The sequence below is a fragment of the Babylonia areolata genome, chromosome 20 (genome assembly GCF_041734735.1).
Source record: "Babylonia areolata isolate BAREFJ2019XMU chromosome 20, ASM4173473v1, whole genome shotgun sequence".
Lineage (NCBI taxonomy): Eukaryota > Metazoa > Mollusca > Gastropoda > Neogastropoda > Buccinidae > Babylonia > Babylonia areolata.
This window is the reverse complement of record NC_134895.1, coordinates 55,933,319-55,960,517: the sequence shown is the minus strand read 5'-3', so window position 1 is coordinate 55,960,517 and position 27,199 is coordinate 55,933,319. Positions and strand designations below refer to the sequence as shown.

Genomic DNA, 27,199 nt, shown 5'->3' with positions numbered 1-27,199 from the left:
GGGTGGCACTGAGCATGACCTGTGTCTGAAAGATACTTTTGGCTGTTTTTCCATGCCATGCACAGGGGTGCGGGAGTGGGCGTGCATGTGTGGACATGTTTATGTATTCTTTCTCTCGTTTGTGCATGTGTGTGTGTGAATGTGAGAGTGTGTGTATGTGTGTGTGTTATTTGTCAATAAACTGTTGCTTCATTTTTACAGAACTGGAGTCTGTGAATATGTGTGTGCAGTGCATGTACAAGAGAGAGAGAGAGAGAGAGAGAGAGAGAGGGGGGGGGGGATAATTACCGAGAGTGAGCTCTGATATTTGAAGGCTCAGTATAATTTCCATGTTTGTCTCTTTAAAACAAAGAAGAAGAAGCAGAAGTAGAAGAAGACAGAAGAAAAATTATTCCAGTGGTGATCATGAACAGATGGAACTTTAAGGGCAGACAGTTTAATATGAAAATTTTCATGGAGACAATGAAAAAAAGAAAGAAGAATAAACAGAAGAAGAAACAAAGAAACAAACCTTCAACAATATGTGACAGTTGTTTATGTGCCAGACAGTAATACCCATAGAGATTTATGATTAACAGGTAATTAATTGTTCACACAATAATAATAATCCCAAGCCAAAGTCCTCACCATCGAGATTGGTGCAAGAGGGTTTGTGAGTGCATCTGCCTACGGCTTCATAAAACATTGGTGCAAGAGGGTTTGTGAGTGCATCTGCCTACTGCCTCATGAAACAGCTGTCTACAGCTTCATGAAACAGCTGTCGATTTCTGGCAGAGAGAGGACACAGGCTCTCAAGGCAATGGCAGAAGCAGCAGAAAAGAGTTCCAACTGGATCTGGTTGAGGAGGAATGAAAGTAAACTTCATAAGGATTAAATTTCCCTACTCAAACCAGGCGTATGACGGCTCAGTGGTTAAAACGCCTGCCAGAAAAGGTGACAGTCCTGAAGTGGCGACCACCCTGGAGGCACGGGTTCGAACCTGCTGAGGACCAGGGGAAAAAAACAGATAAGAAAAAAGGCAGCATTACAAGGGCATCCAGGAGTCATGACCTGGGTGCAGCCTGGCCCCCTTAGAGTGTAAGGAGTTAAGGGCCAAAACACTTGACTGAGGGGGGCTTCTTCTCTGAAGACCTTGTATTGTCCAGCTCTCCCTAGAGTTTCTTATCACTCCAGCAGACTGAACAATTCAGTGTGCAGGTTTTAATGAGCCAGATACTGAAAAGGGTCAGCCATGCATTCAGTGACCCTTGCTTGTCATCAACGCTAACAACATGCTGTTCATAGAGATTGAAAAGGGTCAGCCATGCATTCAGTGACCCATGCATTCAGTGACCCTTGCATGTCATCAACGCTAACAACATGCTGTTCATAGAGATTGAAAAGGGTCAGCCATGCATTCAGTGACCCATGCTTGTCATCAACACTAACAACATGCTGTTCATAGAGATTGAAAAGGGTCAGCCATGCATTCAGTGACCCTTGCTTGTCATCAACGCTAACAACATGCTGTTCATAGAGATTGAAAAGGGTCAGCCATGCATTCAGTGACCCATGCTTGTCATCAACACTAACAACATGCTGTTCATGGAGATTGAAAAGGGTCAGCCATGCATTCAGTGACCCATGCTTGTCATCAACGCTAACAACATGCTGTTCATAGAGATTGAAAAGGGTCAGCCATGCATTCAGTGACCCTTGCTTGTCATCAATGCTAACAACATGCTGTTCATGGAACTACAATTTTAGTATCTCATCTGAAAGATAAGCATCCAGACCACCAATATAGTTGATGGAGGTTGCAGACAAAACATTTTGTAAGAAATCACTGACAACAGGCACATACAAACAGAAAATACAGACAGTACGTGTTCCAAGTCAACTGATGCTGGTAGCCCATGGTCAATTTATGTTGGAAGAAATTGACTGAATGTATCATAAATACACAACATTTTTTTTTAATACATGGCTTGTATCTCATGACAATCAAATTCATTCTGTTCTTTACACACAAACAAACATGCACACCAACAGCACACACACTTTTTTTTCACTTGAAAGAATCACAAAGCATTTTAAAACATAAATTTAATCACAAAACAAAAGACAATGCACAATTAAGAGCAAGGATATCAACATAATTTCATCAATCTCAACAGTACATCAGATGTGCTGATACACACACACACACACACACACACACACACAACCTTGTTGCTGGTTTAAGCATCATTCTACTCCTCCTTCAAAAGTACAATTTTTTTTTTAATCCTTTTCACTTTATCTCACAAATATTCAAAATCTAACACCAAATGTAAAAAAACAAAAACAAACAACAACAACAAAAAACCCGCCCCACAAAGTATCATTCCTGTTCAACACTCACTTTTATTTGATGCACATTTGATTAACTTCAGTCAATACTACTGTTGATATCTCTGCAGTTTTTGCTGATGCCATTGTATCACCAAAGATGTCATAAGATTTTTAAAAACAATAACAAAAAAAACACAAAACAAACAAAGAAATGGAAGCAAACAAGACTGAGTTCACTGATGACAATGTGTTCACGTTTTGCATCCACTCAATGAGTAACAGGAAGGAGCACTGAGCCTCAGGGCCGAGTAACAGGAAGGAGCACGAAGCCTCAGGGCTAGAAAGGACAGGAGCAGAATGTAGATTGCAACACATCTTTAAACAACCACCACCACCACACACACCTCGTTTCACATCTCTGGGTCATCTGGATATCAAACAAGATTCCACCACCACACACCTCGTTTCACATCTCCGGATCATCTGGATATCAAACAAGATTCCAGCTCCTTCTTCAATACACTGCGGTCCAGATTCCGACCTGCACAACAAGAAAGCAAGCAATCTGTACTGAAGAGGCAAGGAAAATCACACAACACATGTATGCATATGGATAAAATTATGTAATATGTGCATGTATGTGTTAGTGTGTATGTGTGAGTGTGTGCGTGTGTGTGTGAGCATGTGTGAGTGTGTGTGTGCACATGCTCAAACTGTATGTTTGTGTGGGCATTTTATTGATAAGACTATGTGTATATGCCCTTGTGTTTTCGATATATTGGGCATTGTTTTATCTTAATGTAAGTTTTTATAGAAGTAGGAGTATCTTTTAATGTTCTTAGTGTCATTGTAAAGTGTTTAGTGCTCTACAGTAATGCATCATAGAAATACCCTTTACTGGTGATAATAAACAGCTCCTTTTGTTGTTTAGTGCTCTACAGTAATGCATCATAGAAATACCCTTTACTGATGATAATAAACAGCTCCTTTTGTTGTTTAGTGCTCTACAGTAATGCATCATAGAAATACCCTTTCACCTTCACCTTCACCTCTCCCGTAGTCTGGGTTCAGACCGTTGGGGCACCGCTGCTGACCTGGCCACCACCCCTCTCCACTCTTCACGGTTTTCTGATTTCCTCAGGGCGTCACCGAGCATCAAGCCTGTCCACCCCCGGATGTTGTCTTCCCATCTCTTCTTCTGCCGTCCTCTCCTTCTGCCTCCTTGTACGGTGCCTTGCAGGAACGTTTTGGCAAGACCAGATGATCGGGAGATGTGTCCATACCACCTAAGTTTGCGTTTTTTCACTATGGACAGAAGGTCTTCGTAGGGTCCAATACTTTGCTGGATTCTGTTCTTCACTTCCGTGTTAGTGATGTGGTCTCTGTAGGAGATGCCAAGTAGTCTACGAAAGCATCTCATCTCGACAGCTTGGATTCTTCTCTCGATGTCTGCAGTCAGGGTCCAAGTCTCGCAGGCGTAGAGCAATATTGATATAACCAGGGAACGCATCAGTCTGATTTTTGAGCTGAGAGCGATGTTTTTGTTGTTCCAGATGGTGTTCAGCTTGTTGAGTGCTGTTGTTGTTTGGGCAATTCTCGAGAGTACTTCTGGTTTAGATCCTTCATCTGACACGATTGCTCCCAGATATTTGAAGCTGTGGACTGTTTTAAGCTTTTCGTCGTTGACTTTGATGTCAATGCTGATGCCGTTGGTGTTGTTAGTCATCAGTTTGGTTTTCTCCGCACTGATTTGCATTCCATACGATGTGGAGGCTTTGTCTAGATGTTTGACCAGGCTTGCCAGTTCTTCTTCTTTTCCAGCCAGTCCATCAATGTCGTCGGCAAAACGTAGGTTTGTGATTGTTCTGCCGCCTATGCTGACTGTTCCTACATGCTCTTCCAGTGCGTCAGTCATTATTCTTTCTAAGAAGATGTTGAAGAGTGTTGGGGAGAGTAGACAGCCTTGTCTCACTCCGACTGTGGTTCTGAACCAGTCCCCGATGCTATTGTTGAGGTAGACGGCGCTGGTGGCTTTGTCATAGAGGTGCTGTATCAGTCTGATCAGGTTGGCGTTGATGTACAGATTCATGGTAGCCCACAAAGCTGCATGCCAGACCCTGTCAAATGCCTTCTTAAAATCAATGAAGACATGGTAGAGGTCTTGTTGGTGTTGATGGTACCTCTCACATAGCAACCTCAAGTTGAAGATTTGTTCAGTTGTGCTCCTTCCTGGTCTGAAACCTGCCTGTTCTTCAGCAATGATGTTTTCTGCTTGTGGTTTCAGTCTGTTAAGCAGGATCTTCAACATGACTTTGCTGGGATGACTAATCAGGCTGATGGTGCGGTAGTTTTGACACTGCTGGAGATTGCCCTTTTTGGGAAGGGTGATGATCAGTGATTGTGTCCACGGTGTGGGCCATTCCCCTGTTTGCCAGATCTTGTTGCAGATTTTCAGTAGCACATCTATCATAACTTCACCCCCTGCTTGGATCAGTTCTGATGGGATGTTGTCCACTCCTGCCGATTTCCCTTTTTTCAGCGTTGCTATTGCTGCCTCTATTTCTTCACGGAGTATGGGGTGATTACTGTTATCAGTGGCTGGTGGGACATTCAGTATTGCTGGATCACCTGTGGTCTGTATGTTGTATAGCTCTGAGCAGTATTCTGTCCATCGCTTTAGGATGTCTTGTTCTTCTGTTAGACATTTTCCATCCTTGGTCTGGATGTTGGACATAGTTCTACCTTGCCTTGTGTTGGTAAGTTCTTTCACAACTTGGTAGGCTTTCTTGCTGTTGTTTCTTGTCAGGTTTTCCTCTATGTCCTGGCATTTTCCTTCAATCCAATTCTCCCTTGCCTTCTTCATGCTTCTCTTGATTTCGGTGTTAACTGCTTTGTACTGTTTTGCCCCTTCTTCTTCATTCTTTTTCTTTTTCAGGTCTCTACGTTTGTCACACAGCTGTAGGATGTCGTCCGTGACCCAGGGCTTCTTTTTGATGCGTTGTTTTCCAAGAGTTGTTTGGGCTGTTTCAGTCACAGCTGCGTTGAAGTCGCTTACGAGTGTATCCAGGTCAGCGTCATCTGCATCGAGAGTGATGAGTGGCGTGAATTTCCCACCAATCATGGCTTGGAATGCCTCTTGTACTTCAGGATCTTTCAATTTTTCCAGGTCGAACTTCAGTCTTGAGAAGCTTTGTTTCTTTGTTTTCTTCAGTTGGAGTTTGAAGGTCATCATTACCAAGTCGTGGTCACTTGCAATGTCAGCTCCTGGGAAACTTCTTGTCTTGGCAATGTTCACGCTAGACTGGAAACGCTTCTTTACCATGATGTAGTCTATTTGGTTGTGGTGATCTCCTCCAGGGCTGTGCCATGTCCATCTTCTGGATGCTTTGTGTGGTCCAAATGTGTTTGTTATCTTCAGGTTGTTGAAGCAGGCAAATTCCAGGAGTCTCAAACCTCTTTCATTTGTAGCGTTGTTACCATATCGTCCACATGTGCCCTTCCAGGTGTTGTAGGAGTCTTCTCCGATCTTGGCGTTCCAGTCACCTTGTACTACTATGATGTCTTTCTTTGGTGTCTGATCAAGGGTTTCTTGTAGTTGTTCGTAGAACTCCTCAACTTCATCATCGCTGTGATCAGATGTTGGAGCATATGCTTGTATGATGGTGATGTTGAATGGGGATGCCCTCAGGCGGATGGTAGTGAGCCTGCTGGATATTGGTCGGCAGCCCATGACAGTGTTAACAATGTCTTTGTGGATCAGGAACCCTACTCCATGTTCGTGTTTGTCCTCTCTACCACTGTAAAATAGTCTGTGGCCTTCAAGTGTGGGTATTTCACCGATGTTTTTCCATCGTGTTTCACGACCCTTTACTGATGATAATAAACAGCTCCTTTTGTTGTTTAGTGCTCTACAGTAATGCATCATAGAAATACCCTTTACTGATGATAATAAACAGCTCCTTTTGTTCTGCTTTGTAGTGTACCTGCTTTTTTTTTTTTTTACTCCTCCAGCTTCCTGCCATACATTCTGACATATGCTCTGTCACTGACAGTCAGTATGGAAAGCAGTGATACCACCCTGCCATACATTCTGACATATGCTCTGTCACTGACTGTCAGTCAGTATGGAAAGCAGTGATACCACCTTGCCATACACATTGACATATGCTCTGTCACTGACTGTCAGTCAGTATGGAAAGCAGTGATACCACCTTGCCATACACATTGACATATGCTCTGTCACTGACTGTCAGTCAGTATGGAAAGCAGTGATACCACCTTGCCATACACATTGACATATGCTCTGTCACTGAGTCAGTATGGAAAGCAGTGATACCACCCTGCCATACACATTGACATATGCTCTGTCACTGATTGTCAGTCAGTATGGAAAGCAGTGATACCACCCTGCCATACACATTGACATATGCTCTGTCACTGACAGTCAGTATGGAAAGCAGTGATACCACCCTGCCATACACATTGACATATGCTCTGTCACTGTCAGTCAGTATGGAAAGCAGTGATACCACCCTGCCATACACATTGACATATGCTCTGTCACTGACAGTCAGTATGGAAAGCAGTGATACCACCCTGCCATACACATTGACATATGCTCTGTCACTGACAGTCAGTCAGAATGGAAACCAGTGAGGCTGATGCCAATGAAAACTTCATGCCCAGAAACATTGTCAACATTATCGTAGGTGCACAATGAGAAAGAAGGAAAAAAAAGGAAAAAAAAAAAAAATTAATAACTTTCATTCAAAAAAAAAAAAAAAGAAAAAAAGAAAAAAAAAAGTCAACATCAACATTACCATATTTGTGCAACAAGAAAACAAACAAACAACAATGAATTAATACATACACTTCAAATTAAAATGAAAAACTAAAGTTATCACATGAGTGCTATAAGAAAATACAACCATCCAACCAAACCAAACAAAACAATCAGACATTTCAAATTAAAATGAAGGACCAACATTATCACATCAGTGCTATAAGAAAATACAACCATCCAACCAAACCAAACCAAACCATCCAGAACAAAGAGCTGACCTATGAACACGACGATGGTTCTCCTCTGTGTGGATGCCCAGGGAGTGGTGAACTGGACGTCGTACAGCTCGTGCACCCCCTGCACCACCATCCTTCGATCCTCTCCGCTCACTGCTATGACACCCTGTCACAGTGAACACTCCCCCATTGATCGCTATGACACCCTGTCACAGTGAACAGTCCCCACTGATCGCTATGACACCCTGTCACAGTGAACACTCCCCATTGATCGCTATGACACCCTGTCACAGTGAACAGTCCCCCACTGATCGCTATGACACCCTGTCACAGTGAACAGTCCCCCACTGATCGCTATGACATCCTGTCACAGTGAACAGTCCCCCACTGATCGCTATGACAACCTGTCACAGTGAACAGTCCCCATTGATCACTATGACACCCTGTCACAGTAAACACTCCCCATTGATCGCTATGACAACCTGTCACAGTAAACACTCCCCATTGATCGCTATGACAACCTGTCACAGTGAACAGTCCCCACTGATCGCTATAACACCCTGTCACAGTGAACAGTCCCCCACTGATCACTATGACAACCTGTCACAGTGAACAGTCCCCATTGATCGCTATGACACCCTGTCACAGAGAAACACTCCCCATTGATCGCTATGACACCCTGTCACAGTGAACACTCCCCATTGATCGCTATGACACCCTGTCACAGTGAACACTCCCCACTGATCGCTATGACACCCTGTCACAGTAAACAGTCCCCACTGATCGCTATGACACCCTGTCACAGTAAACACTCCCCCATTGATCGCTATGACACCCTGTCACAGTAAACACTCCCCATTGATCGCTATGACAACCTGTCACAGTGAACAGTCCCCACTGATCGCTATGACAACCTGTCACAGTGAACAGTCCCCATTGATCACTATGACAACCTGCCACAGTAAACACTCCCCCATTGATCGCTATGACACCCTGTCACAGTAAACACTTCCTGATTGATCGCTATGACAACCTGTCACAGTGAACAGTCCCCATTGATCACTATGACACCCTGTCACAGTAAACACTCCCCCATTGATCGCTATGACACCCTGTCACAGTAAACACTCTGATTGATCGCTATGACACCCTGTCACAGTAAACACTCCCCGATTGATCGCTATGACACCCTGTCACAGTAAACACTCCCCATTGATCGCTATGACACCCTGTCACAGTGAACAGTCCCCATTGATCACTATGACACCCTGTCACAGTAAACATTCCCCATTGATCGCTATGACACCCTGTCACAGTGAACAGTCCCCCACTGATCGCTATGACAACCTGTCACAGTGAACAGTCCCCCACTGATCGCTATAACACCCTGTCACAGTGAACAGTCCCCCATTGATCGCTATGACAACCTGTCACAGTGAACAGTCCCCCATTGATCGCTATGACAACCTGTCACAGTGAACAGTCCCCCACTGATCGCTGTGACAACCTGTCACAGTGAACAGTCCCCATTGATCGATATGACACCCTGTCACAGTAAACACTCCCCATTGATCGCTATGACAACCTGTCACAGTAAACAGTCCCCACTGATCGCTATAACACCCTGTCACAGTAAACACTCCCCATTGATCGCTATGACACCCTGTCACAGTAAACACTCCCCACTGATCGCTATGACAACCTGTCACAGTAAACACTCCCCCATTGATCGCTATGACACCCTGTCACAGTAAACACTCCCCATTGATCGCTATGACAACCTGTCACAGTAAACAGTCCCCACTGATCGCTATAACACCCTGTCACAGTAAACACTCCCCCATTGATCGCTATGACACCCTGTCACAGTAAACACTCCCTGATTGATCGCTATGACAACCTGTCACAGTGAACAGTCCCCATTGATCACTATGACACCCTGTCACAGTAAACACTCCCCCATTGATCGCTATGACACCCTGTCACAGTAAACACTCTGATTGATCGCTATGACACCCTGTCACAGTAAACACTCCCCCATTGATCGCTATGACACCCTGTCACAGTAAACACTCCCCATTGATCACTATGACACCCTGTCACAGTGAACAGTCCCCATTGATCACTATGACACCCTGTCACAGTAAACACTCCCCATTGATCGCTATGACACCCTGTCACAGTGAACAGTCCCCCACTGATCACTATGACAACCTGTCACAGTGAACAGTCCCCCACTGATCGCTATAACACCCTGTCACAGTGAACAGTCCCCACTGATCGCTATGACACCCTGTCACAGTAAACGCTCCCCCACTGATCGCTATAACACCCTGTCACAGTGAACAGTCCCCACTGATCGCTATGACACCCTGTCACAGTGAACAGTCCCCACTGATCGCTATGACACCCTGTCACAGTGAACAGTCCCCCACTGATCGCTATGACACCCTGTCACAGTGAACAGTCCCCCATTGATCGCTATGACACCCTGTCTCAGTAAACACTCCCCACTGATCGCTATGACAACCTGTCACAGGGAACAGTCCCCACTGATCGCTATGACACCCTGTCACAGTAAACACTCCCCCACTGATCGCTATGACACCCTGTCACAGTGAACAGTCCCCCATTGATCGCTATGACACCCTGTCACAGTGAACAGTCCCCCATTGATCGCTATGACAACCTGTCACAGTGAACAGTCCCCCATTGATCACTATGACAACCTGTCACAGTGAACAGTCCCCCATTGATCGCTATGACAACCTGTCACAGTGAACAGTCCCCCATTGATCGCTATGACAACCTGTCACAGTGAACAGTCCCCATTGATCACTATGACACCCTGTCACAGTGAACAGTCCCCCATTGATCGCTATGACACCCTGTCACAGTAAACGCTCCCCCACTGATCGCTATAACAACCTGTCACAGTGAACAGTCCCCATTGATCGCTATGACAACCTGTCACAGTGAACAGTCCCCACTGATCGCTATGACAACCTGTCACAGTGAACAGTCCCCATTGATCGCTATGACAACCTGTCACAGTAAACAGTCCCTCATTGATCGCTATGACACCCTGTCACAGTAAACACTCCCCCATTGATCGCTATAACACCCTGTCACAGTGAACACTCCCCATTGATCGCTATGACACCCTGTCACAGTGAACAGTCCCCCATTGATCGCTATGACAACCTGTCACAGTGAACAGTCCCCATTGATCGCTATGACAACCTGTCACAGTGAACAGTCCCCACTGATCGCTATGACAACCTGTCACAGTAAACAGTCCCTCATTGATCGCTATGACACCCTGTCACAGTAAACACTCCCCCATTGATCGCTATAACACCCTGTCACAGTAAACACTCCCCATTGATCGCTATGACAACCTGTCACAGTGAACACTCCCCACTGATCGCTATGACACCCTGTCACAGTGAACAGTCCCCATTGATCGCTATGACACCCTGTCACAGTAAACACTCCCCGACTGATCGCTATGACACCCTGTCACAGTGAACAGTCCCCCACTGATCGCTATAACGCCCTGTCACAGTGAACACTCCCCATTGATCACAATGACAACCTGTCACAGTAAACACTCCCCCATTGATCGCTATGACACCCTGTCACAGTAAACACTCCCTGATTGATCGCTATGACACCCTGTCACAGTAAACACTCCCCGATTGATCGCTATGACACCCTGTCACAGTAAACACTCCCCCATTGATCGCTATGACACCCTGTCACAGTAAACACTCCCCCATTGATCGCTATGACACCCTGTCACAGTAAACACCCCCCGATTGATCGCTATGACACCCTGTCACAGTAAACACTCCCCATTGATCACTATGACACCCTGTCACAGTAAACACTCCCCACTGATCACTATGACACCCTGTCACAGTAAACAGTCCCCATTGATCACTATGACACCCTGTCACAGTAAACACTCCCCACTGATCGCTATGACACCCTGTCACAGTGAACAGTCCCCACTGATCGCTATGACACCCTGTCACAGTGAACACTCCCCACTGATCGCTATGACACCCTGTCACAGTAAACACTCCCCACTGATCACTATGACACCCTGTCACAGTAAACAGTCCCCCACTGATCGCTATAACACCCTGTCACAGTGAACAGTCCCCACTGATCGCTATGACACCCTGTCACAGTGAACAGTCCCCCATTGATCGCTATGACACCCTGTCACAGTGAACACCCCCCATTGATCGCTATGACAACCTGTCACAGTAAACACTCCCCCATTGATCGCTATGACACCCTGTCACAGTGAACAGTCCCCACTGATCGCTATGACAACGTGTCACAGTGAACACTCCCCCACTGATCGCTATGACAACCTGTCACAGTAAACAGTCCCCCACTGATCGCTATGACAACCTGTCACAGTAAACAGTCCCCCACTGATCGCTATGACAACCTGTCACAGTGAACAGTCCCCCACTGATCACTATGACAACCTGTCACAGAAAACACCCCACAACTGATCGCTATGACAACCTGTCACAGTAAACACCCCCAACTGATCGCTATGACAACCTGTCACAGTAAACACTCCACAACTGATCGCTATGACAACCTGTCACAGTAAACACCCCCCCACTGATCGCTATGACAACCTGTCACAGTAAACACTCCACAACTGATCACTATGACAACCTGTCACAGTAAACACCCCCCACTGATCGCTATGACAACCTGTCACAGTAAACACTCCACAACTGATCGTTATGACAACCTGTCACAGTAAACACCCCCCATTGATCGCTATGACAACCTGTCACAGCAAACACCCCCACAACTGATCGCTATGGCACCCTGACACAACAAGCCCTGTTTTGAGGATATTCATTGCATTGAAATGTATTGTACTGCGTTGTATTGTATCCTATGGTACTGGATTACTCTTTCATCCCAACAGATTTCTTTGTGTGACGCTGGTGCTGCTCTCCTGACCCAGAGACAGCATGTACTTAACTGCAGGTTCTTTTATGTGCACAAAGTGCATGCTACGCACAGGACCTCCTTATTGTCTCATCTGAATGAATAGCCATCCAGATTACTACTCAATGTCTTCACCCAGCCTGGACTCTAAAAGTCTCTCATTGACAACCTATAGCCCAGAAGGAGTGGAAGACCGAAATTAGAAAGCTAGCACAGTGGTGACTGCAGTGGTTCACCTTCAAGCGGAGGATCTCCAAGGGTTTCCCTTCAGCGCTGTTGACATTCTTTTCCCACAGCAGACGTTGGATGAAGCCATCCAACTGGTCTCTGTCCACACTGCCCTCCATCTCCAGGGTTGTAGTCGTCACACTCTTCATACACAGACCATGGGGGAAAATCAGTCATGTACACATCTCCAGGGTCGTGGTCATTACACTCTTCGTACACAGACCATGGGGGAAAATCAGTCATGTACACATCTCCAGGGTCGTGGTCATTACACTCTTCGTACACAGACCATGGGGGAAAATCAGTCATGTACACATCTCCAGGGTCGTGGTCATTACACTCTTCATACACAGACCATGGGGGAAAATCAGTCATGTACATGTCTCCAGTGTCATGGTTGTTACACTCTAGATTCACAAACCATGGGAGAAAAAATCAGTCATGAACATGTCTACAGTGTTGTGGTAGTTACACCTCAGTTCACAGACCACAGGGGGAAAGTCAGTCATGTACATGTCTACAGTGTCGTGGTAGTTACACTCTACATTCACAAGCCATAGGGGGAAAAGTCAGTCATGTACATGTCTCCAGTGCCATGGTTGTTACACTCTACATTCACAGACCATGGGGGGGGGGGGGGGGGGTGGGGGGGGAGTCAGTCATGTACATGTCTCCAGTGCCATGGTTGTTACACTCTACATTCACAGACCAGGGGGGGTGGGGGGGGGGGGGAAGTCAGTCATGTACATGTCTCCAGTGCCATGGTTGTTACACTCTACATTCACAGACCAGGGGGGGGGGGGGAAGTCAGTCATGTACATGTCTCCAGTGCCATGGTCGTTACACTATATTCACAGACCAGGTGGGGGGGGGGGGGGAAGTCAGTCATGTACATGTCTCCAGTGCCATGGTCGTTACACTCTATATTCACAGACCGGGGGGGGGGGGGGGGGAGTCAGTCATGTACATGTCTCCAGTGCCATGGTTGTTACACTCTACATTCACAGACCAGGGGGGGGGGGGGGGGGGAGTCAGTCATGTCCATGTCTCCAGTGTCGTGGTTGTTACACTCTACATTCACAGACCATAGGTGGGGGGGAAGTCAGTCATGTCCATGTCTCCAGTGTCGTGGTAGTTACACTCTACATTCACAGACCATGGGAGGGGGGGGGGGGGGGGAGAAAAGTCAGTCATGTCCATGTCTCCAGTGTCATGGTCGTTACACTCTACATTCACAGACCATGGGGGCGGGGGGGGGGGGGGGGGGAGTCAGTCATGTACATGTCTACAGTGTCATGGTCGTTACACTCTACATTCACAGACCATGCCAGGTATGTTCTTGTTTCCACAACCCACCGAACACTGACATGGATTACGGGATCTTTAACGTGAATATTTGATCTTCTGCTTACAAATACACTTGATGGGGTTCAGGCACTAGCAGGTCTGTACATCTGTTGACTTGCAAGATCGGAAAAATCTCCTTCCTTTACCCACCAGGTCCTGTGACCAGGATTCGAACCTGGGACCCTCAGATTGAAAGTCCTACCCTTTAACCACTCAGGTGGTGCACCGGTCCAAAACCATGGAGATAAAACAGAACAATGCACAGCCATACATCACCTCAGCTGATGAAGTGTAGTGCATATGGACCAGTCATACATCACCTCAGCAGATGAAGTGTAGTGCATATGGACCAGTCACACATCACCTCAGCATATGGACCAGTCACACATCACCTCAGCAGATGAAGTGTAGTGCATATGGACCAGTCATACATCACCTCAGCAGATGAAGTGTAGTGCATATGGACCAGTCACACATCACCTCAGCAGATGAAGTGTAGTGCATATGGACCAGTCACACATCACCTCAGCAGATGACCAGTCACACATCACCTCAGCAGATGAAGTGTAGTGCATATGGACCAGTCACACATCACCTCAGCAGATGACCAGTCACACATCACCTCAGCAGATGAAGTGTAGTGCATATGGACCAGTCATACATCACCTCAGCAGATGAAGTGTAGTGCATATGGACCAGTCACACATCACCTCAGCATATGGACCAGTCACACATCACCTCAGCAGATGAAGTGTAGTGCATATGGACCAGTCATACATCACCTCAGCAGATGAAGTGTAGTGCATATGGACCAGTCACACATCACCTCAGCAGATGAAGTGTAGTGCATATGGACCAGTCACACATCACCTCAGCAGATGACCAGTCACACATCACCTCAGCAGATGAAGTGTAGTGCATATGGACCAGTCACACATCACCTCAGCAGATGACCAGTCACACATCACCTCAGCAGATGAAGTGTAGTGCATATGGACCAGTCACACATCACCTCAGCAGATGACCAGTCACACATCACCTCAGCAGATGAAGTGTAGTGCACATGGACCAGTCACACATCACCTCAGCAGATGACCAGTCACACATCAACTCAGCAGATGACCAGTCACACATCAACTCAGCAGATGAAGTGTAGTGCACATGGACCAGTCTTCACACTTTGACACCTTGAAACTGAAACTGAAACTCAGGCAAACAGCAGGGCTTCTCATCAGTAAAAAAAAAAAAAAAATTGGGGGAATCTCAGGGTCTTTATTTGTGGTCACAATTCTAGAGGGTCCTAGACTACCTCCAGAGGGTCTCTGTGATACTGCAGTCCACTCAGACCTGCACTGCAACACACATACAAAGGCAGGTTTACCTTAGTTCCAGTCATAATCATCTGGGTAACTGGGCCAGGGACTGACAAAGGGGAACTACTCTCCTTTGTAGCAGACAATCCTAATGTCAAATTGAAATGTCCATACCACATTTTTTTTCTTCTTCTTTTTATGCATTTGTACTAGAAATCTTTAGAACAAGCTAGGGACCCGCTCAGTGAGCTTGCAGTGTGTCTTTTTCATTTTGAAAGCATGAAGAACACATACTTATGTATCTATGTGTGATCACAAACATTAAATGTTTATATATGATACATACATATGCGCACATCTACATACGGTTAAATGTACAAATGCAAATGCAACATACACATGCCAATACACACACAACTGCGAAACACACAATTACACATAATCAACATTTCCATTCTTAAATAAACAAAGATTCAAAAATACTCTTTACACTCATTGTGGGGAAGAGGATTTCATAACAATATTTTGTATGAAACTGCCTGTTTGTCTCAAGCACCTTTTTCGTAAAATCTATAAAATCTACATGAACCTTGTTTCAGCAAAGTTCATGTACATTTAGAACACCACAGACACAAGTATCTTACATGTCTTGTTTCAAACTGTGTATCTCACCTTGTCAAGGATGTGAACATCAGCTGTGGAATACCCCCTTTCTCCAAATACATGTCTTGTTTCAAACTGTGTAACTCACCTTGTCAATGATGTGAACATCAGCTGTGGAATACCCCCTTTCTCCAAATACATGTCTTGTTTCAAACTGTGTATCTCACCTTGTCAATGATGTGAACATCAGCTGTGGAATACCCCCTTTCTCCAAATACATGTCTTGTTTCAAACTGTGTAACTCACCTTGTCAATAATGTGAATACCTCCTTTCTCCAAATACATGTCTTGTTTCAAACTGTGTAGCTCACCTTGTCAAGGATGTGAACATCAGCTGTGGAATACCCCCTTTCTCCAAATACATGTCTTGTTTCAAACTGTGTATCTCACCTTGTCAAGGATGTGAACATCAGCTGTGGAATACCCCCTTTCTCCAAATACATGTCTTGTTTCAAACTGTGTAGCTCACCTTGTCAAGGATGTGAACATCAGTTGTGGAAAACCCCCTTTCTCCAAATACATGCTCCATACTGTGGAAAAGGAAATTAGTGGCATTAATAATTTGAGTATAATTTCTAACATTCTTTTTTGTGAGAATGAAGAAACTAATACACAAAAGAAATGATGAAAATGTACAAGGATCTTTTTTGTGAGAATGAAGAAACTAATACACAAAAGAAATGATGAAAATGTACAAGGAGGGAAAAAGCAACCAATTGAAAGGTAAGGGGTGAACAGCGGGGTGTGTGTGTGTGTGTGTGTGTGTGTGTGTGTGTGTGTGTGTGTGTGTGTGTGTGTGTGTGTGTGTGTGTGGGTGTGTAAGAGAGAGAGAGAGAAAGAGTGACAGAAAGAATAAGTGCATGTATGTGCATGCACACATGTGTGTGTGTATCTGTGCAAGTCAATGTGTGCATGCGTAAATGTTTACATGCATAATTGTGTGATGTAATTTCTTTCACTCTCAATGTTTTAGCTTTCATAATGAACTTTGAACAGCCAATTACAAGACTCTTTCATAATGAACTTTGAACAGCCAATTACAAGACTCTTTCATAATGAACTTTGAACAGCCAATTACAAGACTCTTTCATAATGAACTTTGAACAGCCAATTACAAGACTCTTTCATAATGAACTTTGAACAGCCAATAACAAGACTCTTTCATAATGAACTTTGAACAGCCAATTACAAGACTCTTTCATAATGAACTTTGAACAGCCAATTACAAGACTCTTTCATAATGAACTTTGAACAGCCAACTACAAGACTGCATCAGAAAGAAAGGAGAGGCTAAACTGCTGTCAAAGTGCAGAGTCATTGCACAAAAAACTACAACAGCCCTGCTGTCAAAGTGCAGCGTCATTGCACAAAAAACTACAACAGCCCTGCTGTCAAAGTGCAGTCATTGCACAAAAAACTACAACAGCCCTGCTGTCAAAGTGCAGTCATTGCACAAAAAACTACAACAGCCCTGCTGTCAAAGTGCAGAGTCATTGCACAAAAAACTACAACAGCCCTGCTGTCAAAGTGCAGAGTCATTGCACAAAAAACTACAACAGCCCTGCTGTCAAAGTGCAGAGTCATTGCACAAAAAACTACAACAGCCCTGCTGTCAAAGTGCAGAGTCATTGCACAAAAAACTACAATGTGGACATTTTGCAGACAATCTGTGAGAATCAAACCTGGCAGGTTCATAAGCGCCATAAGCATTGATGTCCAGTATGTTGCCCAGATCCACTCTGCAACACACAAACAGCTGGAACACATTAGCCTTTACAACACAAACAGCTGGAACACATTAGCCTTTACAGCACACAAACAGCTGGAACACATTAGCCTTTACAACACACAAACAGCTGGAACACATTAGCCTTTACAACACACAAACAGCTGGAACACATTAGCCTTTACAACAATCGTCTTGACATTATCAAAAAACATGCATGAAACAAAAGAACAACAAAAACAAAAAACATAAGATGTCATAAATTCAAGAATTTCTGTTTGTAACAAACTAGGGACAATGAGTATTCTCCCTTTCTTTTACCCACAAACAACAGATTGGTAAGGGTTAGGAAAAAAATCACAAAAAATACAAAACACAAAACCAGAAACTTGCAGAACTAATGGGTAAATACATATGAAAATACTGAAATTCTTACTTCAGTGCTATAGCTTTGTAGAGCATATGGAAAATTTTCTTAGTTTTGTATTCAGCATCAGAACACATTCATATAGTTTGATGATGCCCATGAAAACACAATAAGAGCAAAAAACAACAACAAAAACCACCACCACCACCACCAACAACAACAAAAACAACAACCAAAAACGATGACAAAAGAACCCCCCAAAACTATAGAAAGATTGCCCAATTATCAAGTAAAAAGAAAGACAAAAATATTAAGATTTTCTAGAAGAAAGCCACAGGGCCATTCCAGAAGAAAACCACAGTGCCATTCTAGAAGAAAGAAAGCCACAGGGCCATTCTAGAAGAAAGAAAGCCACACGGCCATTCTGGAAGAAAGAAAGCCACAGGGCCATTCTAGAAGAAAGAAAGCCACAGGGCCATTCTGGAAGAAAGAAAGCCACAGGGCCATTCTGGAAGAAAGAAAGCCACAGGGCCATTCTAGAAGAAAGAAAGCCACAGGGCCATTCTGGAAGAAAGAAAGCCACAGGGCCATTCTAGAAGAAAGAAAGCCACAGGGCCATTCTAGAAGAAAGAAAGCCACAGGGCCATTCTGGAAGAAAGAAAGCCACAGGGCCATTCCAGAAGAAAGAAAGCCACAGGGCCATTCTGGAAGAAAGAAAACCACAGGGCCATTCTAGAAGAAAGAAAGCCACAGGGCCATTCCAGAAGAAAGAAAGCCACAGGGCCATTCCAGAAGAAAGCCACAGGGCCATTCTAGAAGAAAGCCAAAGGGCCATTCTAGACAAAAGCCACAGAGCCATTCTAGACGAAAGCCACAGGGCCATTCTAGAAGAAAGAAAGCCACAGGGCCATTCTAGAAGAAAACCCCAGGGCCATTCTAGAAGAAAGAAAACCACAGAGCCATTCCAGAAGAAAGCCAAAGAGCCATTCTAGAAGAAAGAAAGCCACAGGGCCATTCTAGAAGAAATCCACAGAGCCATTCTAGAAGAAAGAAAGCCACAGGGCCATTCTAGAAGAAAGAAAGCCACAGAGCCATTCTAGAAGAAAGAAAGCCACAGGGCCATTCTAGAAGAAAGAAAGCCACAGAGCCATTCTAGAAGAAAGCCATAGAGCCATTCCAGAAGAAAACCACAGGGCCATTTTAGAAGAAAGCCACAGGGCCATTCTAGAAGAAAGAAAGCCACAGAGCCATTCTAGAAGAAAGCCACAGAGCCATTCTAGAAGAAAGAAAGCCACAGGGCCATTCTAGAAGAAAGAAAGCCACAGGTCCATTCTAGAAGACAGAAAGCCACAGAGCCATTCTAGAAGAAAGAAAGCCACAGGGCCATTCTAGAAGAAAGCCACAGGTCCATTCTAGAAGAAAACCACAGAGCCATTCTAGAAGACAGAAAGCCACAGGGCCATTCTAGAAGAAAGAAAACCACAGGGCCATTCTAGAAGAAAGCCACAGAGCCATTCTAGAAGAAAGCCACAGGGCCATTCTAGATGAAAGAAAGCCACAAGGCCATTCTAGAAGAAAGAAAACCACAGGGCCATTCTAGAAGAAAGAAAGCCACAGGTCCATTCTAGAAGACAGAAAGCCACAGGGCCATTCTAGATGAAAGAAAGCCACAGGGCCATTCTAGAAGAAAGCCACAGGGCCATTCTAGAAGACAGAAAGCCACAAAGCCATTCTAGAAGAAAGCCACAGGGCCATTCTAGATGAAAGAAAGCCACAAGGCCATTCTAGAAGAAAGAAAACCACAGGGCCATTCTAGAAGAAAGAAAACCACAGGGCCATTCTAGAAGACAGAAAGCCACAGGGCCATTCTAGAAGAAAACCACAGGGCCATTCTAGATGAAAGAAAGCCACAAAGCCATTCTAGAAGAAAGAAAACCACAGAGCCATTCTAGAAGACAGAAAGCCACAGGGCCATTCTAGAAGACAGAAAGCCACAGGGCCATTCTAGAAGACAGAAAGCCACAGAGCCATTCTAGAAGAAAGAAAGCCACAGGGCCATTCTAGAAGAAAACCACAGGGCCATTCTAGATGAAAGAAAGCCACAAAGCCATTCTAGAAGAAAGAAAACCACAGAGCCATTCTAGAAGACAGAAAGCCACAGGTCCATTCTAGAAGACAGAAAGCCACAGGGCCATTCTAGATGAAAGAAAGCCACAGGGCCATTCTAGAAGAAAGAAAACCACAGGGCCATTCTAGAAGACAGAAAGCCACAGGGCCATTCTAGAAGACAGAAAGCCACAGGGCCATTCTAGAAGAAAGAAAGCCACAGGGCCATTCTAGAAGAAAGCCACAGGGCCATTCTAGATGAAAGAAAGCCACAAAGCCATTCTAGAAGAAAGAAAACCACAAGGCCATTCTAGAAGAAAGAAAGCCACAGGGCCATTCTAGAAGAAAGAAAACCACAGGGCCATTCTAGAAGAGAACCACAGGGCCATTCTAGAAGACAGAAAGCCACAGGGCCATTCTAGAAGAAAGAAAACCACAGGGCCATTCTAGAAGAAAACCACAGGGCCATTCTAGAAGACAGAAAGCCACAGGGCCATTCTAGAAGAAAGAAAGCCACAGGGCCATTCTAGAAGAAAGCCACAGAGCCATTCTAGAAGAAAGAAAGCCACAGGGCCATTCTAGAAGAAAGCCACAGAGCCATTCTAGAAGAAAGAAAGCCACAGGGCCATTCTAGAAGAAAGAAAGCCACAGGGCCATTCTAGAAGAAAGCCACAGAGCCATTCTAGAAGAAAGAAAGCCACAGGGCCATTCTAGAAGAAAGAAAGCCACAGGGCCATTCTAGAAGAAAGCCACAGAGCCATTCTAGAAGAAAGAAAACCACAAGGCCATTCTAGAAGAAAGAAAGCCACAGGGCCATTCTAGAAGAAAGCCACAGGGCCATTCTAGAAGACAGAAAGCCACAGGGCCATTCTAGAAGAAAGCCACAGGGGCCATTCTGGAAGAAAGAAAGCCACAGGGCCATTCTGGAAGAAAGAAAGCCACAGGGCCATTCTAGAAGAAAGCCACAGGGCCATTCTAGAAGAAAGAAAGCCACAGAGCCATTCTAGAAGAAAACCAGAGCCATTCTAGAAGAAAACCACAGGGCCATTCTAGAAGAAAGAAAACCACAGGGCCATTCTAGAAGAAAGAAAGCCACAGGGCCATTCTAGAAGAAAGCCATAGAGCCATTCCAGAAGAAAACCACAGGGCCATTCTGGAAGAAAGCCACAGGTCCATTCTGGAAGAAAGAAAGCCACAGGGCCATTCCAGAAGAAATCCACAGAGCCATTCTAGAAGAAAGCCACAGAGCCATTCTAGAAGAAAGAAAGCCACAGGGCCATTCTAGAAGAAAGCCACAGAGCCATTCTAGAAGACAGAAAGGCACAGGGCCATTCTAGAAGAAAGAAAACCACAGGGCCATTCTAGAAGAAAGCAAGCCACAGGGCCATTCTGGAAGAAAACCAGAGCCATTCTAGAAGAAAACCACAGGGCCATTCTAGAAGAAAGAAAACCACAGGGCCATTCTAGAAGAAAGAAAGCCACAGAGCCATTCTAGAAGAAAACCAGAGCCATTCTAGAAGAAAGAAAGCCACAGGGCCATTCTAGAAGAAAGCCACAGGGCCATTCTAGAAGAAAGAAAGCCACAGGGCCATTCTAGAAGAAAGAAAGCCACAGGGCCATTCCAGAAGAAAGCCACGGGGCCATTCCAGAAGAAAGAAAGCCACAGGGCCATTCTAGAAGAAAGCCACAGGGCCATTCCAGAAGAAAGCCACAGGGCCATTCCAGAAGAAAGAAAGCCACAGGGCCATTCTAGAAGAAAGAAAGCCACAGGGCCATTCCAGAAGAAAGCCACAGGGCCATTCCAGAAGAAAGAGAGCCACAGGGCCATTCTAGAAGAAAGAAAGCCACAGGGCCATTCTAGAAGAAAGAAAGCCACAGGGCCATTCCAGAAGAAAGAGAGCCACAGGGCCATTCTAGAAGAAAGAAAGCCACAGGGCCATTCTAGAAGAAAGAAAGCCACAGGGCCATTCCAGAAGAAAGCCACAGATGAGTGGCCCAGCAAGGCAACAAATAAAAGAAGAGACGACAGAAAGAAAAAGATGAAGGCAGAAACAAAGAAAGTGATCGGAAAGAGGAAATTCATAGCAGGGAATTTCCTGAAGGTGGGGATACTATACTGACACTGAAAGAGCCCTCTGCATCCCCACAAGAAGCCACAGTGCAAAGAAACAAACACAGGACAGAACAAACCCTTACAAATATAGAACAGAACAAACCCTTACAAACACAGAACAGAACAAACCCCAACAAACACAGGACACAACAAACCCTACAAACACAGAACAGAACAAACCCCTACAAACACAGAACAGAACAAACCCTTACAAACACAGAACAGAACAAACCCTACAAACACAGGACACAACAAACCCTACAAACACAGAACAGAACAAACCCCTACAAACACAGAACAGAACAAACCCCTACAAACACAGAACAGAACAAACCTCTACAAACATATAACAGAACAAACCCCTACAAACACAGAACAGAACAAACCCTTACAAACACAGAACAGAACAAACTTCTACAAACATAGAACAGAACAAACCCCTACAAACACAGAACAGAACAAACCCTTACAAACACAGAACAGAACAAATTTCTACAAACATAGAACAGAACAAACCCCTACAAACAGAACAGAACAAACTTCTACAAACATATAACAGAACAAACCCTTACAAACATAGAACAGAACAAACCCTTACAAACATAGAACAGAACAAACCCCTACAAACAGAACAGAACAAACCCCTACAAACAGCAGCCACAAAATCTAAACTCACTTGGCTTGCGTGGTCTCATGCAGTTTTGCAAAACTGTTTATGGACCTGAAATAAAACAGAAAACACCACTTTCAGGAGGATGATCAGCAGAGACTATCAATGATTCTGGTCATATTCCATCATAAACAGTAAACACTGTCACTGTGCAAGCCACACATGTCTGTGTGAAGGAAACAGAAGTGATCACCAACAGGGCACACCAGTCATTGTCACTGCTGGGTCCTGTCACTGTGCAAGCCACACATGTCTGTGTGAAGGAAACAGAAGTGATCACCAACAGGGCACACCAGTCATTGTCACTGCTGGGTCCTGTCACTGTGCAAGCCACACATGTCTGTGAGAAGGAAACAGAAGTGATCACCAACAGGGCACACCAGTCATTGTCACTGCTGGGTCCTGTCACTGTGCAAGCCACACATGTCTGTGTGAAGGAAACAGAAGTGATCACCAACAGGGCACACCAGTCATTGTCACTGCTGGGTCCTGTCACTGTGCAAGCCACACATGTCTGTGTGAAGGAAACAGAAGTGATCACCAACAGGGCACACCAGTCATTGTCACTGCTGGGTCCTGTCACTGTGCAAGCCACACATGTCTGTGTGAAGGAAACAGAAGTGATCACCAACAGGGCACACCAGTCATTGTCACTGCTGGGTCCTGTCACTGTGCAAGCCACACATGTCTGTGTGAAGGAAACAGAAGTGATCACCAACAGGGCACACCAGTCATTGTCACTGCTGGGTCCTGTCACTGTGCAAGCCACACATGTCTGTGTGAAGGAAACAGAAGTGATCACCAACAGGGCACACCAGTCATTGTCACTGCTGGGTCCTGTCACTGTGCAAGCCACACATGTCTGTGTGAAGGAAACAGAAGTGATCACCAACAGGGCACACCAGTCATTGTCACTGCTGGGTCCTGTCACTGTGCAAGCCACACATGTCTGTGAGAAGGAAACAGAAGTGATCACCAACAGGGCACACCAGTCATTGTCACTGCTGGGTCCTGTCACTGTGCAAGCCACACATGTCTGTGTGAAGGAAACAGAAGTGATCACCAACAGGGCACACCAGTCATTGTCACTGCTGGGTCCTTGGTGTAAGCCCCAGTGAGTGCTAGTTCTGTATATCATTTTTACATACAAGAATGAAGATTATTTGAATAAGGTTAACCCTTTCACTGCCAGGAAAATAAGATTTAAGTGAAATCTATTTGCCAGGGTTTTTTCCCAAAAAACGGGTATAAATTTTCCAAAAATTCTGTGCTCTTTGTTATTGGAGAAAGACCCATAAAAGTATATATTTTCTGAAAGGTAAATGAATAAAGAATACAAAACACATGCTGTTTCCCATTTTATATATTTTTAGTGACATGCTGTTGTTTTGAAATCAGTGTTTTGTTTTTTGTCACATTTTCAACTTGTTCATTACAAACATTAGTCAGGTAATTTGCACAAAAACATCATATTTTCTGGACAAATGGATATCTGCAAACACAAAATCATACTAGAACAACCACAATATGTATATATTTTTTAAGAGATAGATACACAATACATTGTGACTTCTCCAAGTGATAAGATGGATGTGAGGCCACGCCCCCTCAGTCTCCACCCCCCCTCCTCCTCACCCCTCTCACACGGTCACTTGATTCAGTTCTCATCAGACCGCGTTGGCTGCGTCCCAAGAATATCACTCTGCTGCTAATTCGGTCATCTGTCGTCTGCTAACATCTGTACAGCCGGCATCACTCACTGACAGTCGCATCTTGGCCACTCTCTTGATTAGTCCCTTTATTTTCTATCAGATCGTCCTATCAATGTTCATCTCTATCTTCTCCTTCGAATTTACGCTTCAATTCTTTCTGAGCATCAGCTAAAGAAAGAAATCATGGTTGATTTAGTTCGTCACGATCGCATGTCTTGAGCACGGCGTCAGTCTGACATTTTGTTGAGCGAGCGAGGAGAGAAGTCAGGCAAACACTTGGACAGTGACCCAACCAAAACGTTCAAATAAAGGACTGCTTCATGACGTAGATGGGGTTTCTAGCTATGAATAGAATCTAGAGAGCTTCCCCAGGCTAAAGCTACCACTATTTTTGCCAAGGAAGTGAATGCAAACCAGGGAAAAGTCCGAATATTTCGATGACGAGTTATCTCGTCATGCAGGCAGCGAAGTATACATGCTTGCCATGACGAGTTATCTCGTCATGCAGGCAGCCTAGGGGTTAATATGATTAATTCTGCACTCTGCCTTAAAAATAAGATACTTATCAGTATAAAAACATACCTAACACACACACTCTCTCTCTTCTCGGAACCGATTCAGACATGCTGCCTCAGCCAAGTTGCCAAACTTGCCAGTGATTTTATTTGTGGATAGATTGCTATCAAATTTGACATGATGACAGGAGACACACTATTTTTATTTGTGGATAGATTGCTATCAACGTTGACATGAGGACAGGACACATACCATTTTTATTTGTGGATGGATTGCTATCAAATTTGACATGAGGACAGGAGACACACTATTTTTATCTGTGGATGGATTGCTATCAAATTTAACATGAGGACAGGAGACATACCATTTTTATTTGTGGATGGATTGCTATCAAATTTGACATGATGACAGGAGACACACTATTTTTATCTGTGGATGGATTGCTATCAAATTTAACATGAGGACAGGAGACATACCATTTTTATCTGTGGATGGATTGCTATCAAATTTGACATGATGACAGGACACATACCATTTTTATTTGTGGATGGATTGCTATCAAATTTGACATGAGGACAGGAGACATACCATTTTTATCTGTAGATGGATTGCTATCAAATTTGACATGATGACAGGACACATACCATTTTTATCTGTAGATGGATTGCTATCAAATTTGACATGAGGACAGGAGACATACCATTTTTATCTGTAGATGGATTGCTATCAAATTTGACATGATGACAGGAGGCAGATACCATTTTTATTTGTGGATACATTGCTATCAACGTTGACATGATGACAGAAGACCGATGCTATTTTTATTTGTGGATGGATTGCTATCAAATTTGACATGATGACAGGAGGCAGATACCATTTTTATTTGTGGATACATTGCTATCAACGTTGACATGATGACAGAAGACCGATGCTATTTTTATTTGTGGATGGATTGCTATCAAATTTGACATGATGACAGGAGACAGATACTATTTTCACACTTTCCTTAGTTTGACCCCTGTTTCACTGCAACTGCTGGGTTAAGGGTCCAGATTTTTCTGATCTCCCAAGTCAACAAATGTGCAGCCCTGCTAGTGCCTGGACCCCCTTTGTGTGTATATGCATGCAGAAGGTCAAATACACACACTAAAGATCCTGTAATCCATGTCAGTGTTTGGTGGATATGGAAACAAAACATACCCAGCATGCACATCCTAAAAAACAAAGAATAACTGTGTAAAGGACGAGGTGAAAACAGTCTTACATGTAAAACTCCACTTGTATATGTGAGTGAATGTGGGATTTCAATAATAATAATAATAATGATAGTATTTATATAGTGCTGAATCTTGTGCAGAGACAAATCTAAGCGCTTTCACACTGGTCATTCACACGCAGCTCAGGAACGCAGAACAAGTCAGGAAACAGGTAAAGTTCTGGTTGTCACTTTCTGAATCACTTGGGCTGACATCGGAGTATCACTTTCTGAATCACTTGGGCTGACATCGGAGTATCACTTTCTGAATCACTTGGGCTGACATCGGAGTATCACTTTCTGAATCACTTGGGCTGACATCGGAGTATCACTTTCTGAATCACTTGGGCTGACATCGGAGTATCACTTTCTGAATCACTTGGGCTGACATCGGAGTATCACTTTCTGAATCACTTGGGCTGACATCGGAGTATCACTTTCTGAATCACTTGGGCTGACATCGGAGTATCACTTTCTGAATCACTTGGGCTAACATCGGAGTATCACTTTCTGAATCACTTGGGCTAACATCTGAGTATCACTTTCTGAATCACTTGGGCTAACATCTGAGTATCACTTTCTGTATCACTTGGGCTAATATCTGAGTATCACTTTCTGAATCACTTGGGCTAACATCTGAGTATCACTTTGTGAATCACTTGGGCTAACATCTGAGTATCGTTTGGCTCCATGTTACTGTCAATGTCCATGGAAAATTCCTTTGGTGTTATCCTCTGATTTTTAGACATTTCAAACATTAAAGTTTGAACAAATACTGCCATGTTAACCTCTGATTTTTAGACATTTCCAACATTAAAGTTTGAACAAATACTGCCATGTTATCCTCTGATTTTTAGAC

At 44.4% G+C, this 27,199-nt stretch overlaps 1 protein-coding gene across 1 annotated transcript in view; it reads right to left on the bottom strand.

The window, feature by feature from the left end:
• Positions 1-2,070: 2,070 nt before the first annotated feature.
• The window catches only part of LOC143294750 (zinc-regulated GTPase metalloprotein activator 1-like), a 44,260-nt gene continuing 19,131 nt past the window's right edge, over positions 2,071-27,199 (bottom strand). Inside the window, exons 7-12 of the mRNA XM_076606213.1 lie at positions 22,864-22,908; positions 17,558-17,614; positions 16,345-16,405; positions 12,561-12,695; positions 7,375-7,498; positions 2,071-2,854 (exon numbers count right to left, since the gene is read on the bottom strand). Of these exons, the coding sequence (XP_076462328.1) occupies positions 2,793-2,854; positions 7,375-7,498; positions 12,561-12,695; positions 16,345-16,405; positions 17,558-17,614; positions 22,864-22,908 (484 nt within the window). The 3' untranslated portion in view covers positions 2,071-2,792. The remainder of the gene's footprint in view (positions 2,855-7,374; positions 7,499-12,560; positions 12,696-16,344; positions 16,406-17,557; positions 17,615-22,863; positions 22,909-27,199) is intronic.